Genomic DNA, 20279 nt, shown 5'->3' with positions numbered 1-20279 from the left:
CTGTTCTCTACACCAAATTCTCCTCTTGGTACAAAGAATAAAGGGCTTGCCCCGCTGATGTCTTTCTGCATTCCTTTTTTTCCTTCAATCTACGCATTCATCACTGAATAAATGAAATGGTCTGGAAAACATCTACACTAAAGAATATAATGAACAAAGACCACATTTTTTGTATTTCCAGGTAACATAAGGCATGAAAATACGTATAAAAGAAACACCCACCTTGTAATAATAGATAGACTATCACATTTCTCAATTTGTTCAGTGAAACAAGAGCACTTACCATTACACCACATGAGAAGATGAGGGAAAGCTGTATACAACATTCATATCAGATTAGCTTTCCCAACAACATCTTTAAAAACGAGGCATAGGATATTTTAAGAAGCTCAATGTATCCACCACGCTAATTCTGAAACTAGAAGATAAAAGGTTGTCACAAATTAGCTTCACATCTAAAAGTCGATTACAGCAGTTTGCCTAACTTCCCCCACAAGGAGAGGAGGGGAAGGGGGTTGGCCTTAGCTAGCTTCACAAAATAATTTTCCATATTGTGAAGTTAAAATTAGAAGTTTTTATCATCTCCTGAGAATACCAGCTTCCGTGTGTATGTACCTTACGAAGTTTCTCTGTTATTCCCTCTCACACGGCTACCTCCTCTAGATGTCTGCATCAGAAAAAGAAATGCTTTTTAGTTTCATAAACCACACGAAGTAAAATGAACGACGTTTGTGCGTAGCAAAGCACAGGAATCAGTTATTTCAAACTCGAACAAATGCAACAAGTAAACAATCAAGGCAATACTGTAACTTGAAATGTACAAGTAAATGTCATGCATGTTTTATCCCATAATTCTGGTCACCTTGTCCCTTTGACAGTTGATTATGAATATGCATGTCTTGACATTATCAAATGACTGTCCCCAGTAATATAAGGGTAGCTACCGCAAACTTGACAGTAGAAGAAGTTTTCAAGAAACAGGGTTCCTATACACTTGCGATTCTCGCAGATAACAATCTTATATCATTTTATGAACCTGAATCCCATAAGTAAAACCCAAGAAGACCAAAGAACAGATTAAGAGAGGACGCATGACATGTTACATCAGAAATGAAGAAGAGAGCTGGTTTCATAATCTTCAGAGGAAACTGACATTGGACTATATGATCCAATAGTATAATTTTGAGGAAGGAATCATCCTTTTAAGTACCTAAACCCAAGTTAAAAAAATGAGTCAAAGACAAACAAATTAGCCATAGGAGATAATCCAGTAATCTAATACCACTTTGCTCATATAAAATAAAGCAGAACTTGGCTCCACTTCGCCCAGTTTCTGATGCTTAGGATCAGTCCTATATTCCAATGTTCTTAAATTCGCAAAAACGAATGAGAACATTGTTCCAAGCCACACATTATCTATTTGAAACACAGAAAAAAGACATGATGTGTATATTAAACCGTTAATAAGTGTCAGCACTCTTGAAGCTGGGCTGCAACCATCCACCCGGAGAAGTTTTTTCAGGCAATGGCTCTCTCCCTTTCAAATTGGATCCCTCCCCCACACCATACTCTGGCAAAGAGGTATCTAGAAATGTATAATTTGATTTACAAGAAGATTTCTTTTTTTTTTTTTTTTTTTTTTTTTCTTATCAGTAACAGTAGGGGGTTCAAACGGAATTGGATTTCATTATTTCTATTTCCAGTCATGTACAGATCTTCTTCTGGTGGTTGTTTCTTCATGCTATTAAACTATACCACAATTATACTCGTTTTACCTCACTTCTTCTCCCTTTCTTATGCTCTGATTCTTTCTGCAATTCAAATTTTCAACATTCAAAGATGATAAATATACCAAAACATGATCACCTCAAACCTGAATAACTGCATTTACTTTTTTCTTTGTAGTATGCTGAAAAGCCTTGCAAGTCAGGACCTATTCTCTCCAAGAAAAGTTCAGAGTGATCACTAATTGCATGTAAATGTGACCATAGTGAACAATTAGGCGTCCACTCAGACAAAGCTAGAAAAAAAATTTGTGCCCAAGTGATCTTTATGCAGTATTGAATTGTTCAAGCACACTTCTAAATGTTCAAAATCTCTAAAGCCCTCACATACTTCTCTTAATCATTAAGAGTTGGTCATGTAGCTATGCGATATAAGCAAGGCCATACTACTTCATCACAACCCATATCCAGATATAAGCTCTATATTATAATTACATGGCACCAGCACCAGTAAAATTAAAGAATCATCTCGTGGGTCCATGGAAGGAAAAGAAAATAAAAAAGTTTACAAACATTTCTGAAAGAAGATTGAAATGTGACCATGCCAGGTTAAATTAGTAGTTTATTTTAAAGTTGTAGAATTTCTTGGGAAACCATTCTATTCCAGAGATATCAAAAACCAAGATATTCTAGAAAACAATCAGATCAACTAAATCTACCACGACAGTCAGCACAGAATACGCTGAAAGAAATGTTGAATCTGTAACAGAGCAAACTTCAGCTTCGTGCTAAAAGAAAAAACGATTTCAATGGGAAAACAGAGCAGAAAGTTCCCTTAGCCTTACCACTGGGATTTGATTTCTTCCCTCGCTTAATCCTCTCAAGCTGAACTTGGGTCTCCATAAACATATGCATCCGCTGTACCTCCAAATCCTTGGCAAATTGCATCCTCTGCTTCTCCAATTCCACCATCAGCCGGACCTTCTCGGCTTCCACTCTTTCATACACCTCCCCGAACCTTTTAATTGCTCTTGCCAACCTACTCATGCCCTCCCCTTCCGCCTCCTCGTCGTCGCTCACTCGCTCCTCCTCCTCCTCTTCGTCGTCCTCCTCTTCCTCCGTCAATGCAGCCGCCGCAGCAGCAGCCGCTATAGCCGAGTAATTTCTCCGAAAATACCCGTCGTCCATCGCTGCGGCAGTCCGCTTCTGAGACACGGCGACGACGGCAGGAGTAGCAGCAACGGCAGGGGGTGGCGTCTTCCGAAAGGGCAAAGGAAGAGCCATAGGAGGAGAGGAGGGTTTCTTCATGGAGACAGTAGGGCCAATAAGTTCATCAAGACGAGCGTAAAAGGGCCAAGAGGAGACAAAACTGCCATGGGAGGCAGCAACCCGAGCCCTCTCGGTCTTGTACTTCTTCTTAACGGTGTCGATCCGGTTCTTACACTGAACATCGGTGCGATGGGTCTTCTTGGTAAGGCCATGGAGGGAGTTGACAGAATCGGCAACATCCTGCCAGTCCTTCTGGCGTAGATTTCCACGATTGAGGTCGAGAAAACGACGACCCCAAGCGTCGATGAGAGTAGAGGTAGCATCCTCGCTCCAACAGTCTTCGCGAATGGGAACCTGGCGGGAGTTAGCAGAGGAAGGGGTGAGAGAATCGGTGAGATCCCCCATCAGAACTCAGAAGAGAGACAAGGGAGAGAAGAAGGAGAAGGAGAAGGAGAAGGAGAAGGGGAAGAAGATGACGAAGGGAATGGGTAAAAGAGGTATAAAAGAGGGAGCGTCGGCGATGATATCGCCGGGGATGAAATGGGAAGCGGATAGGGATAGGGAACCGAAAAGGAAGCGGGCCGGGACCGGGAGGGGGGTTGGGTCATGGTTTGGTTAGTGTGTCGGAAGGGCTCGGATTCGGCTTCGGCTTCGGCTTCGGCCCAAAAGAAAGCGGACGGTGAGGAGGGAAGGTGGGGTCGCTGACAAGCGGGAAGACTGCGGCCTGGCCAGCGGGCACGGGAGAAGGAATTTCCGAAACGGAGAGGGTTCACGTGGGAGTGCCTTTGGCCGGGCATTCATTGACTACGATGCACGTGGAATTTCACGCGGCAAGCGCGTGGCCGGCCGTCGACGCCTTTTTTTTTTTTTTTTTTTTTTTTTTTTTTTTTTTTCTTTTTTTTCTTTTTCCCCATTATCGTTTTTTTCCCCCTTCCACCTGCCTGTACTTTTATTTTTTATTTTTTCTCTTCTTTTCGGTCGTCGTTTCTCGTCCGGTGGATCCCCCCGCCCCAACTAACTCTACGCCTGCTTTTTATTTATTTTTTATTTTTATTTCATTAAATGCAGGATTTGCAGCCACCGGAAAACTACTTTCTTTTATTTTTCTTTATTTTACGGATATTTTTGTTCATTATTAAATAACACTACTTATTATTTGGAAAAGAAAAATTTAATTCTAAATTTTGTTATTTGTATCCACTTCCATTTCATTAAATTTCATCCTAAATTTAATTAAGTTTTACCTCGCTTCATTTTCTACTTTGTTCACTACTAATTTTAACCCAAAAAATAATGTAAAATTGTTCGTACTTTAACTATTAAATAATTTTACCAAAATTTCAACAAAGAGAAAAAAAAAATCAATTTTCTTTACGTGTGTGTGTGTGTTTTTTTTTTTTTTTTTTTTTCCGATTAGTTATTTGTGTAACTACAAATAAATAATGGAACCTGATACGGGATTGGGCCAGGACCCTGGGCTCCTAGAAGGCCAATACTGGTCCACGGCCCAAACAGAGAAAAATTCTCTGCACAAAATATTAGTTACAAAATTCGATTAATCATTACATAATATTAATTTTGGCGTAATTATAGATTAAATAAGTGTCTTTAAATCAGAATTTAAACACAAAATATATATATATATATATATATATATATTACTCGTTCACCAAAAATGACACGTGTTTTTTTTCTAGTACTGAATATTTAAAACTACAAAACTTTAAGACTTATATCAACTTTTAGAAAAGCACAATAAACTAAGGATTCACAAGATCAATAAATCAAAGACTAACTCGAGAATATCTCTCGATAAAAGCGTGTAGATAAAAGATTCAACCTTTAAACACAAACATTGGAGCCTTCGAGTCAAGTGCACGAAGAAAAGAATATGAGAACCATAATTTTACAAAAAAAATAAATAAATAATGGAAATTCAAATTTATTTTCACCTACCAAATTCCTCCCACTTGTAATTTAAACACTTGACAAATCTAATAAAAAAAAACCATAGTCTAATTAATATAATTAAATTATGGAGTGTTATAGTTAATCTATAATGGCATAATCATAAAATAATTATGATGACAACCTTTTTTTATGTTTGATGTGGGGCTCAAAAGAGTGTGACTATATATCATTTCCTCTTATTGTCTCAAAAAAAATCATTCACTTATTTTTAACATATCTTATCTTTTTTTTTACGTTCAAAAGTAATGAAATTTTTTAATAAAATATATACAAATATTAATATAAAAATAAATTTAAAAAAAAAAAAAAAAAAAACTGGCATAAAGGCATATGACTTTTTTTAAATAAAGAAATGCGATTTTTATAATCCTAAAATTTGGCATAACAATTAGAATTAAATATTATGGTGGAGAGGCCCACGTATAAAGTGATAGGATAGTTAATGGCATTTAAATGACCAAGGCTTGTGGGGTTCGATAAAAACCATAATGCTGATTAATTAAAATATTTAATTTAATTCATACGAAATGCAGAAAATCAGGAAAAAAGAAAATTCCTGATTTAATTCTAATATTGGTTGCCTCTTTGAAATTTACCAAAAAAAAAAATCCAATGGGGCCGAGAGATTGATACGATCCATACATATTATTTTATTCTATAGTAAAAAATATTATAAAAATGTATAAATATATTTGAAATATAGAGGTTAGATTATTATTAAGTGTAAAATAGGAAAGAAAAAATGATGGCATATGGTCCATAAAAATGGGCAGAGAAAGTATATTATTGCAGCTGTACAATCATCATCATATCACAATCACTCAAAATTATGTTCATGCACAGAAATAATATACATTTTATATCAATTAAACTATGCTTAAAATAAAATAAATTCTGCACTACTGCATTAAAAAATCCACAAATTTCCAGAAAAATAGATTAGTAAAAAATTAAATTTACCACATTCTTAATTTCAGATCCTTCTCTCTGCAATCAATCTGGTGAAATTGGATATGAAGAAATGATCATGATATTGAAGAAATGGAATTTAATTATGATGATATATATATTTATATATGGTTTTATGTTTAAAAAAAAAAAAAAGAAAAGAAAAAGACCCACAACCTGAGTAGCCGGTTATTAGACATCGCTGGGTGACTCACAAATGCTTTCTAAATGAGGTCTCCAGACGCCGACACGGCCTCGCCGCCGTTCGCGGTGGGTGGAGGCTTTCTCGGAGAGTATTTCGGAGAGGTACTGGTCGGAAACGAGGAGGTTGGACATGGAAATGGAGTTGTTGTTGTTGTTGTTGTCGTCGTCGGAATCGGCGGTGGCCGATGCGGCGGCGGAGGCGGCGGCGGGGGGTGTTCGGTCGGAGTGATGATTGTTTTTATTGTTGTTATTGGTAACTCTCTTCTTTCTTCGGGAGGAGGATCGGGAGCGAGGCTTGTCAGGGTTGGGAGGGAGTGGCATGAGGAAATAAATCTTACCGCGTTGGAGGTCAGCTTCCGGTGGGACGATGACGATCTTGGGGAGGGCGGAGGCGTCATCGGAGCAAGCGGCGGAGGATGAGGGGGAGGAGGGCTTCTTAAGGACATGTTTGGGATGGGCTTTCATGACGTCGGAGGCTTTGATTGAGCCGCTGATTTCTTCGACGTAGCCATTGGAGTGTACTATGCGGATCACATCCAAAGCTCCACATGGTAGAATGCAAGATATGCAGCATCTTATGCTATTCCTCATCTCCTTTTCTTTTTTTTTTTTCTTTTTTTTTTCCTTTTAATAAATTCAGTTTCTTTGTTTCGTCAACCTCTCAGAGGAGAGAGAGTCGAAGGAAAGAGAAAATCTGGGAGAGAGATTAATAAAACGGAATATGGGAGAGGATAGGAGAGAGATCGAGGGAGAAAACTTCATTTTTTTTTTTCTTTTTTCCTTTTCCTTTTTCATTTCTCTTTATTAATTAATGTTTTATATTATGTACACATCATCCATCCTTCCACTTTATTATGTCTTAAACCTTTATAGCTTCAATACATTAATTTATATTAATCACATTAATATATGAATGAAAAAAAAAAAGGAATTACGCTCAACAAATTAAAATCACAATTTCGAGTTTCGAAAATTCATTCTTTTCAGCAAGTGTTGTCTCTTCCCTCAAAATCAACATGAAACTTCTCATATCAAATTATGGCAATCTCCCTCGACCTCGACAGTACACAAAATCTTTAAATATATAAACAATTAAATAAAATATAATTTACCATATTCCATAATTTTCTTTCTCAACCTTATAGATTTAAACGTTTGATCTATGGATCGAGATAATATTTATATTAGTTTAATTATGTTCATACGAGTCTCCTCTTGCTTCTTGAATATAATACTACTAATTAAAAATATCCCTTCCACTAACTAGCCACTCGACGGAAGTAAAGAAATCAAATCATAGTTGATTGGTTTGGTTTAATTTTCATATATTCACATTAAAAAATGAAGTCAAAAACCATCATATCAATACTCGATAAACTTTCACAAAAGTCAATAAATGAATAATTAAACTTGACCAAGATATCATATGAATATAAAAGATGAGATCTTGAAATGAATTGTAAGTACAGAAGAATTGAAGCACAAAGGTAAGTGAAAAGGGTAAAATTAAATCATCCCATAAAGTTAAAATAAATAAAAAAGGATGGAAAATTGTGCATTAATAATTGAGCATAAAGATGGGGAGTTTTGAGGGTTTGGGAGATGTGTGAAATTAGGGCCCTCTCTTTGTCTCACCAAGTTCAATAATTAATTTAGGGTTTTGGGGGCTGACAAGTGTCAACTTCTGATTGGTTCCCCAATTGAAGATTGAGAAAACTAAGACTTCGACACTTTTGTTTTGGAAGCTTATTGAAATATATTTGTAGAGAAGAGAGCAAATCTTGTGTGTATCATATTTCAATATCCCCAAGCATCACCATGTGAGACTTTCGCCATATTCCTTCCAAAGTCATTGCTCTTTTTTTTCGCTTTCGGTTCGCCTTTTAAATCTTATCATTGTTAAGAACCACGACCCTTCACAATAGTATGTTTTTGATATCATATTAAGAACCACCATCGTTCACAATAGCATGATATTATCCACGTTGAGTATAAGCGCTCGTGACTTTACTTTTAGCTTTCTCAAAAGATCTCATATCGATGTTCAATTCAATACAACGTTGATTTGAATGGTATTGTTAGATACATGACGGGAAGAAAATGGAAGCATGTTGATCACCTTCAAACAAATAAAGTTCAAACCGATTGATTTGATACCTTACAATTGTATCATCATATTGACCATATAGATGCCTCCATTAGCCCCATCCCCATCTTTCACCGAGTGTCCCTTCCCACAAATTTTTTTAAAAAATAAAAAAGTAATTATTCATGAACTAAATATAGAATTATATAGAATATAAGATAACCAAATAACGTACCATATTTATACATAAATAAAGTCGGGGCTCGATTGAGTAATGTCCCATCCAAATTGAGCCCCCACAACTCATTTAATAGGTTAAGATGGAGATGGAGATGTTAGGGTCCATCTAACGCCCTTCCCACATGGATTACCATTCTTATCCCTTCATTACACCTTCCCCTTTCGACTCTATTTATTTTTGAATTCTTCTCTAAACTTTATCAGTATTAAAAATTAAGACGAAACTTACTTAAATTTTGCGTAGAACTTATAAATTAAAATAAAATGCATACAAATATAAAGATGAATATAAAAATAAATGTAGATCTGAATGATCATATGCTATCATTAATTGCTCGGAATTATTTTTCAATTTAATTTAATTATATATATTTTTTAAAAATGGAAAATTGGTATGAAATATATGTGGAGAGAAATTAGATTTAATGATTTGAGTCCAAAGAAATATAGACAGCGGAAATGAGATTGTTTGGGAAAACTCCAAACGGTGGCCACCCCAAATCGACCGTATTCTAAATTTACGGAACCATGCTGGGTAATTATGTCCCCACAAATAAATAAACTTTCAACTTTATCAAAATAATAATAATAATCTAAGTTTTTCATTACAAATTTGTTTAATTTTTTTTTTTTTTTTTTTTAAGAATAGTGTTTTTTAATTAAGTTATTCTGTTTTTTAAAAATAAAAAACAGACGAAAAAACATTGTGCATGTTGTTTGTTTTTTTGTATTTGGTTTTGTTGTGAGGAAAAAAGTGAATGTATGTATGATGATCATTCATTATTTTTTATTCTGTTTTTTGGTACTAAAAAACATAAATGGGTTGGTGACTGTCTCTGATCATATTCAACGTGAATTTTTTAAAAAAAATAATTTAAAGAAAAAATAGGATGTTAAATATTATTATGTGGGGGTAAAATAGATAGAAAGTTAATTAAATTAAAATTTGGTGAAAAGGAATATAAGGGGGGGTTTTAATTTAGTGTTGGGAGTGATGTGAGTGAAATTTGTCCAACATGGTTGGAGTCCACATAGAAGCATGAAATGAGGGGGCGATGTTGGGTGGGCCTTCCCACACTTCGTTGTCACAAAGCAACCCTCTCGCCCTTTGCACCTACCGCAACCAAACAAACATCAATCTACATAAATAACCTATATATATATATATCTATACATATACTGGGCTAAGCACATTTATCGGCCCAATTTGTATGGATCCGGCCCACTTTTTGAAACGTCACCGTCACCGTCACCGTCATCTTCGAATTATGTACTGCAACCGAACCCTCTTTCAAGTGGTTCACGCGCCGCTGGCTCTTGTGTGGTCCATGGTCCAGGCTTACAAGCAGTTCCTTAAGAGCTGCACCATCCGTTAGGGAGCTCGCGGTTGTCGTCGCTGACGTGCCGTCCAAGTCCTGCGTCAAGCGGCTCGATGACGAGACCCATGTGCTGGTCTTTACCATCAAATGGGCCAAATTTAGCATGAAATGGGGGCCCAGTTTTAAATCTATTATCAATCTCATTTATTGGGCCTGCTGATCCATGAAACGTAATTAATTACAAAGAGCGTGGAAAATGAGATGTTTTAAATATAAATTTTGGGAAGAGACAAAAATTGAAACACAATTTATGTTGAGGATAAATAGGAATATATATTAATTATTGGTGATATCATTAATATTGGTATTTTAATAAAATTACTATATTAAATCATTTAATGCCCACTTAACAATTTTCACATAATATTATTTAGAATATAAAGACAATAACTTTATTGGGTATCTGATTTAAAACATTATGAAACAAAAACAAAACATCATAATAATAATATAACTAAGACAATAAAAAATTATTGAGTATATGATTTGACATCCCTTATCTATTAATTAAAGACAAAACCATGTTAAAAACCAAAATATCGATTTTTTTTTTATTTTTTTATTTTTAGTTTAAGGTTATAGTATGCCAAGATAATGTTTTGTTGAGCGTGTTATAACCAGCTACAAAAAAACTTATTTTTTAAAAAGAAAATCAACGATTCAGACACAAATATTTAGTTCGATGGGTTAAGAAAAAAAAAAGTTAATATTTAATTTGTAACTTTGAAAATTTAAAAAAAGAAAATTAATAAGAATCTTAAAAGTGGCAATAATTTAGAAAACATAGTATTTGGAGGAGATGGAATGTTTGGGGGGTAATGCCAAGGACTTATGGGATGCATGTGATTGGCCCAACCAGATTTCCGCAATCAGAGGAGGAATATTAAGACAACCTTTGGAGCTCTTCACTAAACTAATCCAACCACCCACCATTTTTAAACACAAATTTCTAAAATCAATGTTTATTCTATATTTTATTGGATTTTGTATTTTTGTACGTAATTAAATCTTTCATGATCAACCCATAGAATAAAATAAATATTATATATTTTATATAGGAATGTTGAGCAGCTAAATCTATGTTGGGTAAGTAATCATACAATCTTTATCTTTACGAGACAACTTTTTGGATTAAATTTAAAATAAACGTACATAAAGTTATAAAAAAAAATTACATTTGTGGATATCAAATATTTATTGTGGAAGTATTGGGAAGAATTTGACCAAAAGTAATTTAAAAAACCAGTAATGAAATGAATTATTTGGTGTATGGTTTGAAGGAATAAATTGGGAGACAGTGAGAGAAGAAAGGTAGGTGGACCAAGCGGGGCAAGAAAGGAAGTGCACAATCAATTCTTGTTCCGCCCTTTTATCAGTCGTTACTCAACTGTATTCCTCGTGACCACAATCAAAGAGAGAGGTCGGAGCGAAGAAAAGTCGAAAACGGAGAGCGCGTGAAAAATTGAATTGAAACCCCCATCATCGCCCTAAAGCAACAACGGACCAAACACACTACACACTCACAGTTTGGCGCTAAAAAAGTCACTGATTTCACTTTCTCATCTCTCATTTTCCCTAACTACACGCCATCATATATGGATGGACTCCTTCTAACAGGGGCGATCATTCTCTCTCTTGCCCATCTCTCCCTGTTACTGGTAATACTATCTTCTCTCTGCTGCTCTGTCTGTTTTGTTCTCTGTGAAATGCGTTAATGCTCTGTCTTCTCTTCTGTTTGTTTTCATTGGGGTCTCATAATCTCTGAAATCGGTTCAATTCGTTCTCTCTTTTGTGTTTGTTTTCGCATTTGGACATACTTTCAGGGGGTGGGGCTCAGAATTCTCATCTGGGGTTCGCTTAATTTTACGGATTTAGATGTTTAATTTCCATCCTTCCATTTTGTAAATAGCCCCACATGTTTGTTATCTTCCTACTATGGGAATTTGGGGAAACTGGAAACTGGGTTGCTGTTGAATCTTCTTCTCTATGAAATCTGATCCCCCCAGAATTTCTGAATGAATTTTCTTGCTAATTTGATCTTTGATTTGTGCGTGTCTGATCGGACATGAGTTAAAACCAGCTTAGAATGTAGGCTAGTAAAAGGGTGCATCAGATGAGCTTTATTTTTCCAGTCAAAATTGGCGGTGTTGGTGACTTTTGCTCTCATCTTTCTTGCAGACTTACTTCGGTAGTTTAATTTTCTTCCCATAGTTTTTGTTGGTTGGGTACGCAATGGAGGAAAGAAAACTCAATTTTAATGCACCGCTCATGTCTGTGAGGCGATTTGCCAAGGCATCTAGTTCTTTAGCTAAAGGGAATGAAAAGAAATCTGAGAATTCCCAACTTAGTAGACGGAGTACCTTTCCGGTTTCTAGACCACAATTCAATTTAGAGCAAGTTACAGAACCAGTTGCAGTTCCCTTCCACTGGGAGCACATTCCAGGAAGAGCTAAGAATGATAGTGGCTCCGCCTCACCTGAGGTTCAGCTGCCTCAGCCTCCTGAAAGGACTTGTTCTACTCCAAGGCTTTCCTTTCGGAGGGCTGTGGATGTTAAAAATCATAGTACGGAAATGGAAGCTTGTCTTCAAGATGGGCTTGAGGCAACTTCTTCGAATGCCATTGTCGTGAGATTAGAGTCGAGCAAAGCTAGTGATGCGAGGAACTTGGCATCTGAGACTGAGAATGATGATGACGACGACGACGACGATGATTTTTCTGATGCACGTGAGACACTGTCCCTCACTGGTTCATTCTCTATTAACAACTGTAGTGTTAGTGGTCTAAGTGGATACAATGCTCCCATGGTGAGACCATCAGGAACATTCCGAACAGATCCTCAAACTCGAGATTTCATGATGAACCGCTTCTTGCCTGCAGCCAAGGCAATGGTTTTGGAGCCTGCGAGGTATTCCTTAAAGAAGCAACTTGTAGCAGTTGAACAATCTAGACAAGTTAAGAAGGTGACATCTGAGAATAGGAGGATGTCTCCGCTTAAACGACTCGACTCTACCCTGTTACTTCAGTATCGAAAAGATGAAGTACATTTAGTAGATGAAGTAGATGAAGAGAGTGACTCTGTCTCTGTGGATGATGAATACGACAATTCAGTTAATATATCAGCTAGAGGTTGTGGTCTAATACCCAATATATGCTTAAAAAACTCTTTGGGCCTTCTTAATCCTGTGCACGGAATGAGAAGCAGAACAATGCACCACCTTTCACACAGCCAAAAAATCAACAAGGTTAGTGTTTATTTACTTTCCTTTTGTTCCCATTCATGCATTCAAGTATACTTGCCGGTAAACTTTACATCTTACAGCATGCTTGGGAGGCTACTTACAAACAAAAACCAGAAGCTGCTGGTGGATCACCTAAGCTGCCGGAGGTTAAAGAAAAGTGGGCTGGTGAATCAAAACATTTTCCTTCCTCCACCGACCGGCAAATGAGAGGTAGGTCTTCTCCCTTCAGGTATTCAAGGGCTGCTTCTCCTTTCCGGAATGAAGCGCCACAGTCTCCTTGTAGGAAGCATTCACTTGTAGTTCCTAAAGAAGTTGAGATGATCTCCAAATCTAAAGCTGATACTGAATTTCATGATACACCATCCATTCGAGCAACTAGACATGGGGTTGACATGGAAAGTCCCCTAATAGAGAAGACACTCTATATAGATATTGCAAGTGTTGCTGAAACAAATCCTCCATTTAATTCAACCCATTTGGATAAGGAGAAGAAATTTGAGTGTCATAGTGGGAAGAATGAGATAGCATTTGAGAGCAGAGCAATGGAAGACAGTACGACTGTGGAGCCTTCTTTCCTAGAAGTAAAATGCTTAACTCTGGTTGAAGAAGGGAGGCTGGAGCGTGAAGCTGCAGAATCTAAAAGCAAAGATGCTATTGATGAGGGCTCCAAAGTGGGATATGCTAATGTGGGTACTGCTGATGAAGAACATTACTCCAAGGCCAATTATCAGCTAGTCAAAGTAGAAGATCCAACAAGTGTCAAAGTGATATCTTCTCAACCTCCACCATTACCAAAGTCTCCTTCCGAGTCTTGGCTGTGGCGTACACTGCCTTCAGTTTCCTCAAAAAGATCAAATCTTGGAAACAAGTTGTATCAAAAGCCGCAGAGCCCAAGAACATCAGCCAGTACCAAGTGGGAAACCATCGTAAAATCTTCGAATTTGCGTCACGATCATGTTCGCTACTCTGAGGTAATGTCATGAACTTGCAAACATACATGGAACAACCTGGTGGGCTTGGGAGAAGAGAACTAACCCTTTTCTTTTATGGTTTGTTTTCAGGAATTAATATCTCGTGTTTCTCAGCATTCAACAACAGAAAATTTGAAATAGTTGTCTGCAACACTCAGGTGGATTATAGATTGATTGATTGGGTTTGTGTGAAAGTTTATTATAGATCAGCATGGTTTTGTACCTTTTCCTCTAAAAATTTTGAATAAGTTGGTGGGAGGATCTGAGCTCTGCCCTTTTCCTTTTATGTCTTCTGATATTTATGTGAAGGCATGTGTATGGGCGTGGCCGATGAAATACTCATATATATTCATATTCATAGAATGAATTCTGTATAATGCAGCCTAGGAATCAATAGAGCTGTTGTGACTGTGAGCTTATTGCATTGTATATTTGAAGTAATGGGTGTATTAAGTAATTTACGTGAATGAAAGTTTGTCAATAAATTGTCGCTTGAGCCCTCTTTAAATTTGAGGGTTTCAAAAACTTGACCTCTCATCTGTTCTTTTTATCAAATTATTTCAATCATCTTGTATTAAGGATTTGAGGGGAAATAACTTAAGTGGGACAATTAATTCCTGCAGAAACAACCTAATTTACAAACGGCCCATATTACAAGGTTGCCCAAAGTCATGAATGTCCCACATTGGAAAGCTTCAAACAAAAGAAACACTACTTAAATAGATAGATGAAGGACATCAGTATGATGAACGGGGGATCGCATTGGCGGGCATTTATGTTATTCCCGTAAGGTGTTTGATGATATGTCTCTGAATGTTGCAAGTAGAATATGTATCTAAAAACAAAGGTAGCCTCTTTGATTGAGAGGTGTGGGTGTCAGGAGAAAATTGTTGTTGGCACCATTAATTGCGGCCTTCTTGCTTTGGAAAAATAAACGGTGAATCTACAACATGGTCTACATTCATTTGTTTGTTTGTTTAAAGAAAAGGGAATAAATTTAAGGAAAAAAAAGGCAAGCGGCTGTAAAAAAAGAAGACCAAAAAGCTAAGGGAAGTCCACGTAGAAAAGGAAATGGATCGAGGTGGGAGCACGTCGCAAGCAAGCAGCCCCAGATTTTGGGTTACCTGTGGGCGGTTTCACTCTTCGTCTCTTCCACATTGCCCCCAAATGCTACGCTTATTATATATAGTAGTAATTGATTAATTAAGTTATATTTACGTGGATTTAAAAGTTTTCTTAATAATAATATCTTCCATTTAAAACACACAAAATAACAAAAAGTTTAAAACATGAAAAAATATATAATTTAGACTTATTATCAAATCAAGACACGACTTTGACTATTAAACTGTCTATTCCTTACAAAAAAAATAAAATCAGGGTCAGAGGAATTCTGGATTCATATAATTATTGAGAAATAATATTAGTCAAAGCATTGGTTTTGTCGTGTGTTTTAATTAGTCTCCACTTTCAGTCATTTAATTTTTATTTTTATTTTTTTGAATAAAAAAATAAATAAATGAAGAAATTTAACTTATAAATTTAGTCATAAAACATGTTTATTTATTTTATTCCTGAACTTTATAAGTTACTAAGCAAATCTTTAAATTTTTAATGAAAGTTAAATCAATTATAAATTGATTTTTAAAAAGTATTAAATAGTTAAGAAAGGAATGGTAATTTAAGGATAAAGAAATTAAGAATGTTTCCCTTGGTGAATGCGAAGCGTCAACTTGGCTCCTTGAATTCCACTTCTGCGTTTGTAGGCCATGCGTGGATTCCCAGCGCAGCACCTACGTGGGCTGCTGAATGGCTTCCACGCGGGCCGAGAGGCACTATTTATCGTATATGTAATAGTAGAGGGGGCCAGCCGGTTCCATTTTGGAAGAAATAATAATTGAATTTGGTTTTGGTTTGGATCCCAAATGGGAACCCAAGTGGAAGAGAAATTCTCTGATTTCTTCGAGAGCTGGGTGTCGGAACTGGAGGACTTGGTAAAGCACCTCCTCTACGCCTCCACAGGCGGCGGCGGCGGCGGCAGCGGTAGCGGTGGCATGATGGAAGTACAACAAGAGCCGCACCTCCGCAGCCTGGTCTCAAAGCTCACCGCCCATATCAAGCTTTACTACACCGTCAAATGGGCCCACGCCCACCAGGACGTCCTCGCTTTCTTTTCCCCTTCTTGGGTCACCCCCTTGGAGGCCGCCTACAGCTGGGTCACTGGGTGGAAGCCCTCGATGGCCTTCCGCCTCATCCTCCCCTCCGCACTCTCCCCGGATCAGCTCCTTAAGCTGGAGCAGCTCCGCGTGAAGATCAAAGCCCAGGAGGACAGGGTGGACAGGGACATGGAGAGGCAGCAGATGGCGCTTGCGGATCACCACATGGTCCAGCTCTCCAGGCTGGAGACCCGACGCAGGAATGGGGATCCGATGCCAGCAGTGGTGGGGAAGGTGGAGGGCTTAGTCGATGCGGCCATCAAGGGCATGCTGCTTGGCCTCGAAAGGACCATGAAGGCTGCAGACTGCGTAAGGCTGAAGACCATGAAGGGCATTTTGGAGGTGCTTACGCCATTGCAATGCGTTCGTTTCTTGGCCTCCATTTCTCTCATCCAGATTCGCCTCAGGCAATGGGGGCAACCCAAACGTCTCCCAAAAATACCACCAACAAAACAATAACCATAATTATAATAATAATGATCTTTCCTTAATTTCCTTCATTTTTTCCTCTCTGTTTTCTGCTCCTCTTAATTTGGCTCTGTCACTCTGTTTTCTAGTAGTGTTCTATAAATACGAGAAACAGTGCGATTCGATTCCATTTAAAGATTTGCTCATTAAATTCTCATACCAATTCCATCATTTATGCAAATATGATGGGTTATTTTCTTTTGCTTAGTTTCAATTGAAGCTCCAATGTTCATAATCTGGGTGGATTATGGTTGCTCTGCTTTTAGCAGCAGGATAATTTAGTGAATGAATTTGATGCAACAACAAACAGACTACATAATCAATCATAAACAATACTGGATTTGTAATGTCTTTTGATTATATAAGCATTCATTATAGCTCAACTGAAGCTGCTAAAATATTATTATTAATCAACTCTGCTAAAACTCAACATATTAATAAAACAGGAACAAACATTGTCTTTTTTTTTCCCAAATGAAAAAAGTAGTTAGCTTCCTCTATACTAATATAATTTTATTATATATATTAATGGATGGATTTAGTCACAATATGATCTTCTTCCATGCTTCTCATCTCTCCATTTGCCCCATTGATGTAGGCAGAGATGAAGCTTCTTACTGGCAGCCAGAAACTGGAGGGCCTGAGGTGGCTTCAGAATCTCCAAAGCTAACTCCTTAAGAGTGTTGAGCCTCAACTCATCTGCCTTCTCCATAATCCCTCTCATTGCCGTCTCATGCTCCTTCAGAGCCATCTCCGCCTCCTCGTTCATCACCCCAATCCCCTCCATCTCATTCGCGATCACCGCAATCGGCTGGTCCGCTAACTCCTCCTGTAAGCTCGCCATCTCGCTCGTCAGTTTCTCCTCTGCTCTTAGGGTCCTCATGTGCAGCTCATCCACCCGCTTCATCTGGGTCGGGGACAGCTCCCCCACACTATCACTACCACTGCTAATGCTATTAAAATTATTACTGTTATCATCATTACTATTCCTCATGCCTTCCATCCACTTCCGTAGGCGCGCCTCCACCTCGCACCCACTCAGCGCGTACACCAGGCGTACGAAAATGGTGGGGCGACACCCTGCGATCCACAACAGGGAATTCTCCAAGGACGTGCACCATGTGGGCGCGAAGAAGGTGGATGGGTCTTCCTGAGCCAAGCGGCTGCGGGTGGAGATGTAGTCCTCGAAATGAGCGATGCAACTGCAGATGAGGGTTTTGATTTCCTCGTGGTCGTTGTGGGTTGGTTTTTTGTGAAGCGATTGGAGGAGGGTCAGGTCTTGGCGCTGAAGTTGCATCCATTCCTGGAAACAGCACCGGGAACGTTCTTGGTGTGTGGTACCACTACTGGTATCCATTGCCATGGATTGGAGCCCTCTCAGCTGGTTGCCTGTTCTGCCTTTTCTTGTTTCCCCTAATACTCTGCTAATTTATATAGTGTCTCCATATTGGTGTCATTCATTTGTTTATTTGAATATAACCCAATATCTATCCATCCCCATACTCAAGTGGAGGATATTATGATGCAAGGCAAGGCATCCCCCCTTTGTGGCTATCTATGTTTTGAATGGATTACCAATAAAATAATTAACCGAAGAGGAAAAAGACAGAAGAGTTCATTTCTCGATCTCTGGTTCTCTGAGTTTGGGAGGACACCCAGGAAAAGTCAGACCTCCCTTCTTCGGTATTTGGATTTTGGACTCTACCCCCTTATTCTTTTATCTTCTCCTTGTTTTTCTTTCATATATCCAACACTTAACTCGTTCCAGACGAGTTCATTAGTACCCTTTATTGGTTTGAAAGGAGCTCGTTAGTACCATTTGTTGGCTCCAGAGAAGTTCCTGTTGTTTTTAAGAGTAAAAACTAATGGTTTCAAATGGTTTAAAGGTGATTTGTTGAGTTGAATAGAAATAATGTGAAATTGAAGGGAGGGGAAGTTTGTACGGAGGAGTTTTGACGCTTATCATGTTCTGCATAATGCAACAAAGACACGCATGTGGCACGTGCGCCGCTGTTTTTTTCTCCTATCAACTTGTCATCCCGCATGTTCCATGAACGTGACTTTGAGTTTGTTCCCTATGCAACCATTTATATTTTTCACCCAAATTATTTGACGTTTCACTTTATTTCCAGACCCTAAACCTTTTAACTTATTTAAATTCCTATCTCATATGGGAGACGCATATGATATTAGGCTCTCATGGCTTTCCTTTAAGCTTCTCAAGAACCCTAATATCAATAGAGATGTATTCCTTATTATAAACTCACGATCATTTTCTAAATTAGCTAACGTTCAACTCCCTCCCAACAGTCTTTAGCGTATGAGAGTAGTCTTACATTGGCTAACAAGGGAAAGATAATGAATTTATGCATAAGACGTATATCTCCATTGGTATGAGACATGACAGAATGGGTAAGAGAGGAGTCACACGTTTATTAATTAAGAGGAAGATCATGGATTTACAAGCCAAAAATATATATCTCTATTGCTGTGAGACATGACATGATGGTTAAGAGGGAAGTGAATCTCACATTGGCTAATTAAAGAAAAGATCGTGAGTTTATATATAAAGAATAATATCTTAACTGTATCAGACTTTTTAGAAAATTCATAAAAATTTATTCACCAAATAGACAATAACATATCTGGTTCTTAACCAGATATGATGTAATTAAAGTCGTTGTTGACCTAGCGTACATTTATAAAATTCACCTCTTAAAAGACCAATCTACCGATGCCACGTGGCAAATGCTTACATCATCTCACTAATGTATGATGACGTTCAAAATATTTATATAGTTTTTGTGTTGTAATTTAAATTTTTTGGTGGAATTTAATTTTTATCCATATAGTCTCCAAGTTGTTAAATTTTGTAAATACATTCGGTGAAACTTTTGTTGTGGTTGTGTCCTCGAAATCTCAAGTCGCATGTTCTGTGTGTCAGAGGGATCATCCTTCGTGTACCTTCTAAATTTAATTCCAATTTCTATGCTTTAAATTATACTAAATAATTATATTATAAATTTTCATCCAATACTTTATATTTAAATTTATCTTTTCAGGTTGCTTATTTATATTTTCTCCAAAATCAATAAAAAGTTGAACCTAGACTACTTCTGCATAAACTTTAAAATTTAATTTTAGGAACTATTTTATAGAATATTAAATAAGAAAATTCTAGAACACTGCAGCAAATCTATTAATTTAAATTTTTTAATATAATCATTTAATTTTTTTTTTTATTTTTGAGAATATAGTTTACAAATTGTAAACAACATAAAACTGGTACATAAATCTTTTAAGTTAAACAATCTTGCAGGTCAATAAATATCTCTACCACTAAACATGATGGTTATGATTTTTCAAAACTAATCACAAGCGCATGACTTAGATGATGATGGTTAAATTCAAACTAGACGATTTTAATTCAAAACAAATCATGAGACGAGAATGATTTGGGATATCTACTCTATTCGTATATGCATATCTTACACCAACAGGTAACCATAAACTACATCCCAGAGGGAGCATATGATGATAACCCTCACATGCGTTGGCCACTT

General features: G+C 37.3%; 4 protein-coding genes across 6 annotated transcripts; 2 read left to right on the top strand and 2 right to left on the bottom strand.

The window, feature by feature from the left end:
- Positions 1–223: 223 nt before the first annotated feature.
- LOC111434006 (trihelix transcription factor ASIL1-like) lies at positions 224–3860 on the bottom strand. 2 transcript variants are annotated; one of them, XM_023071303.1, is made up of 3 exons: positions 2570–3860; positions 1776–1811; positions 552–667 (listed from the first exon to the last, which is right to left on the bottom strand). In XM_023071303.1, exons 1-2 carry the CDS (start codon positions 3396–3398, stop codon positions 1795–1797), a joined length of 846 nt encoding a protein of 281 aa, XP_022927071.1. In that variant the 5' UTR covers positions 3399–3860; the 3' UTR covers positions 552–667; positions 1776–1794. The 2 variants fall into 2 exon arrangements, with proteins under 2 accessions (XP_022927072.1, XP_022927071.1); XM_023071304.1 differs by lacking the exon at positions 1776–1811 and having other exon boundaries at positions 224–667.
- A 7311-nt stretch (positions 3861–11171) lies between these two features.
- On the top strand, positions 11172–14562 carry LOC111434336. 2 transcript variants are annotated; one of them, XM_023071769.1, is made up of 4 exons: positions 11172–11479; positions 12000–13064; positions 13142–14032; positions 14123–14557. In XM_023071769.1, exons 2-4 carry the CDS (start codon positions 12054–12056, stop codon positions 14171–14173), a joined length of 1953 nt encoding a protein of 650 aa, XP_022927537.1. In that variant the 5' UTR covers positions 11172–11479; positions 12000–12053; the 3' UTR covers positions 14174–14557. The 2 variants fall into 2 exon arrangements, with proteins under 2 accessions (XP_022927537.1, XP_022927538.1); XM_023071770.1 differs by lacking the exon at positions 11172–11479 and having other exon boundaries at positions 11493–13064; positions 14123–14562.
- Positions 14563–15916: 1354 nt separating this feature from the next.
- On the top strand, positions 15917–16748 carry LOC111434250 (protein DOG1-like 4). The gene has a single exon (XM_023071652.1). It carries the CDS (start codon positions 15958–15960, stop codon positions 16705–16707), a length of 750 nt encoding a protein of 249 aa, XP_022927420.1. The 5' UTR covers positions 15917–15957; the 3' UTR covers positions 16708–16748.
- A 506-nt stretch (positions 16749–17254) lies between these two features.
- LOC111434061 (protein DOG1-like 1) lies at positions 17255–18079 on the bottom strand. The gene has a single exon (XM_023071353.1). It carries the CDS (start codon positions 18077–18079, stop codon positions 17255–17257), a length of 825 nt encoding a protein of 274 aa, XP_022927121.1.
- Between the last annotated feature and the right edge of the window lie 2200 nt (positions 18080–20279).

The sequence above is a fragment of the Cucurbita moschata genome, unplaced genomic scaffold (genome assembly GCF_002738365.1).
Source record: "Cucurbita moschata cultivar Rifu unplaced genomic scaffold, Cmos_1.0 Cmo_Scf00044, whole genome shotgun sequence".
Classification (NCBI taxonomy): domain Eukaryota; kingdom Viridiplantae; phylum Streptophyta; class Magnoliopsida; order Cucurbitales; family Cucurbitaceae; genus Cucurbita; species Cucurbita moschata.
Note: the sequence above shows the minus strand (reverse complement) of the source record. Positions and strands in the feature narration are given on the sequence as shown.

What these genes read in the sequence shown, in the direction of transcription:
- LOC111434006 (XM_023071303.1), bottom strand. Translation starts at nt 3,398, where the DNA reads ATGGGGGATCTCACCGATTCTCTCACCCCTTCCTCTGCTAACTCCCGC.
- LOC111434336 (XM_023071770.1), top strand. Translation starts at nt 12,054, where the DNA reads ATGGAGGAAAGAAAACTCAATTTTAATGCACCGCTCATGTCTGTGAGG. An exon ending in ACAGCCAAAAAATCAACAAG is followed by an intron (nt 13,065 to 13,141) that starts GTTAGTGTTTAT and finishes TACATCTTACAG; the next exon opens with CATGCTTGGGAGGCTACTTA. An exon ending in ATCATGTTCGCTACTCTGAG is followed by an intron (nt 14,033 to 14,122) that starts GTAATGTCATGA and finishes GTTTGTTTTCAG; the next exon opens with GAATTAATATCTCGTGTTTC.
- LOC111434250 (XM_023071652.1), top strand. Translation starts at nt 15,958, where the DNA reads ATGGGAACCCAAGTGGAAGAGAAATTCTCTGATTTCTTCGAGAGCTGG.
- LOC111434061 (XM_023071353.1), bottom strand. Translation starts at nt 18,079, where the DNA reads ATGGCAATGGATACCAGTAGTGGTACCACACACCAAGAACGTTCCCGG.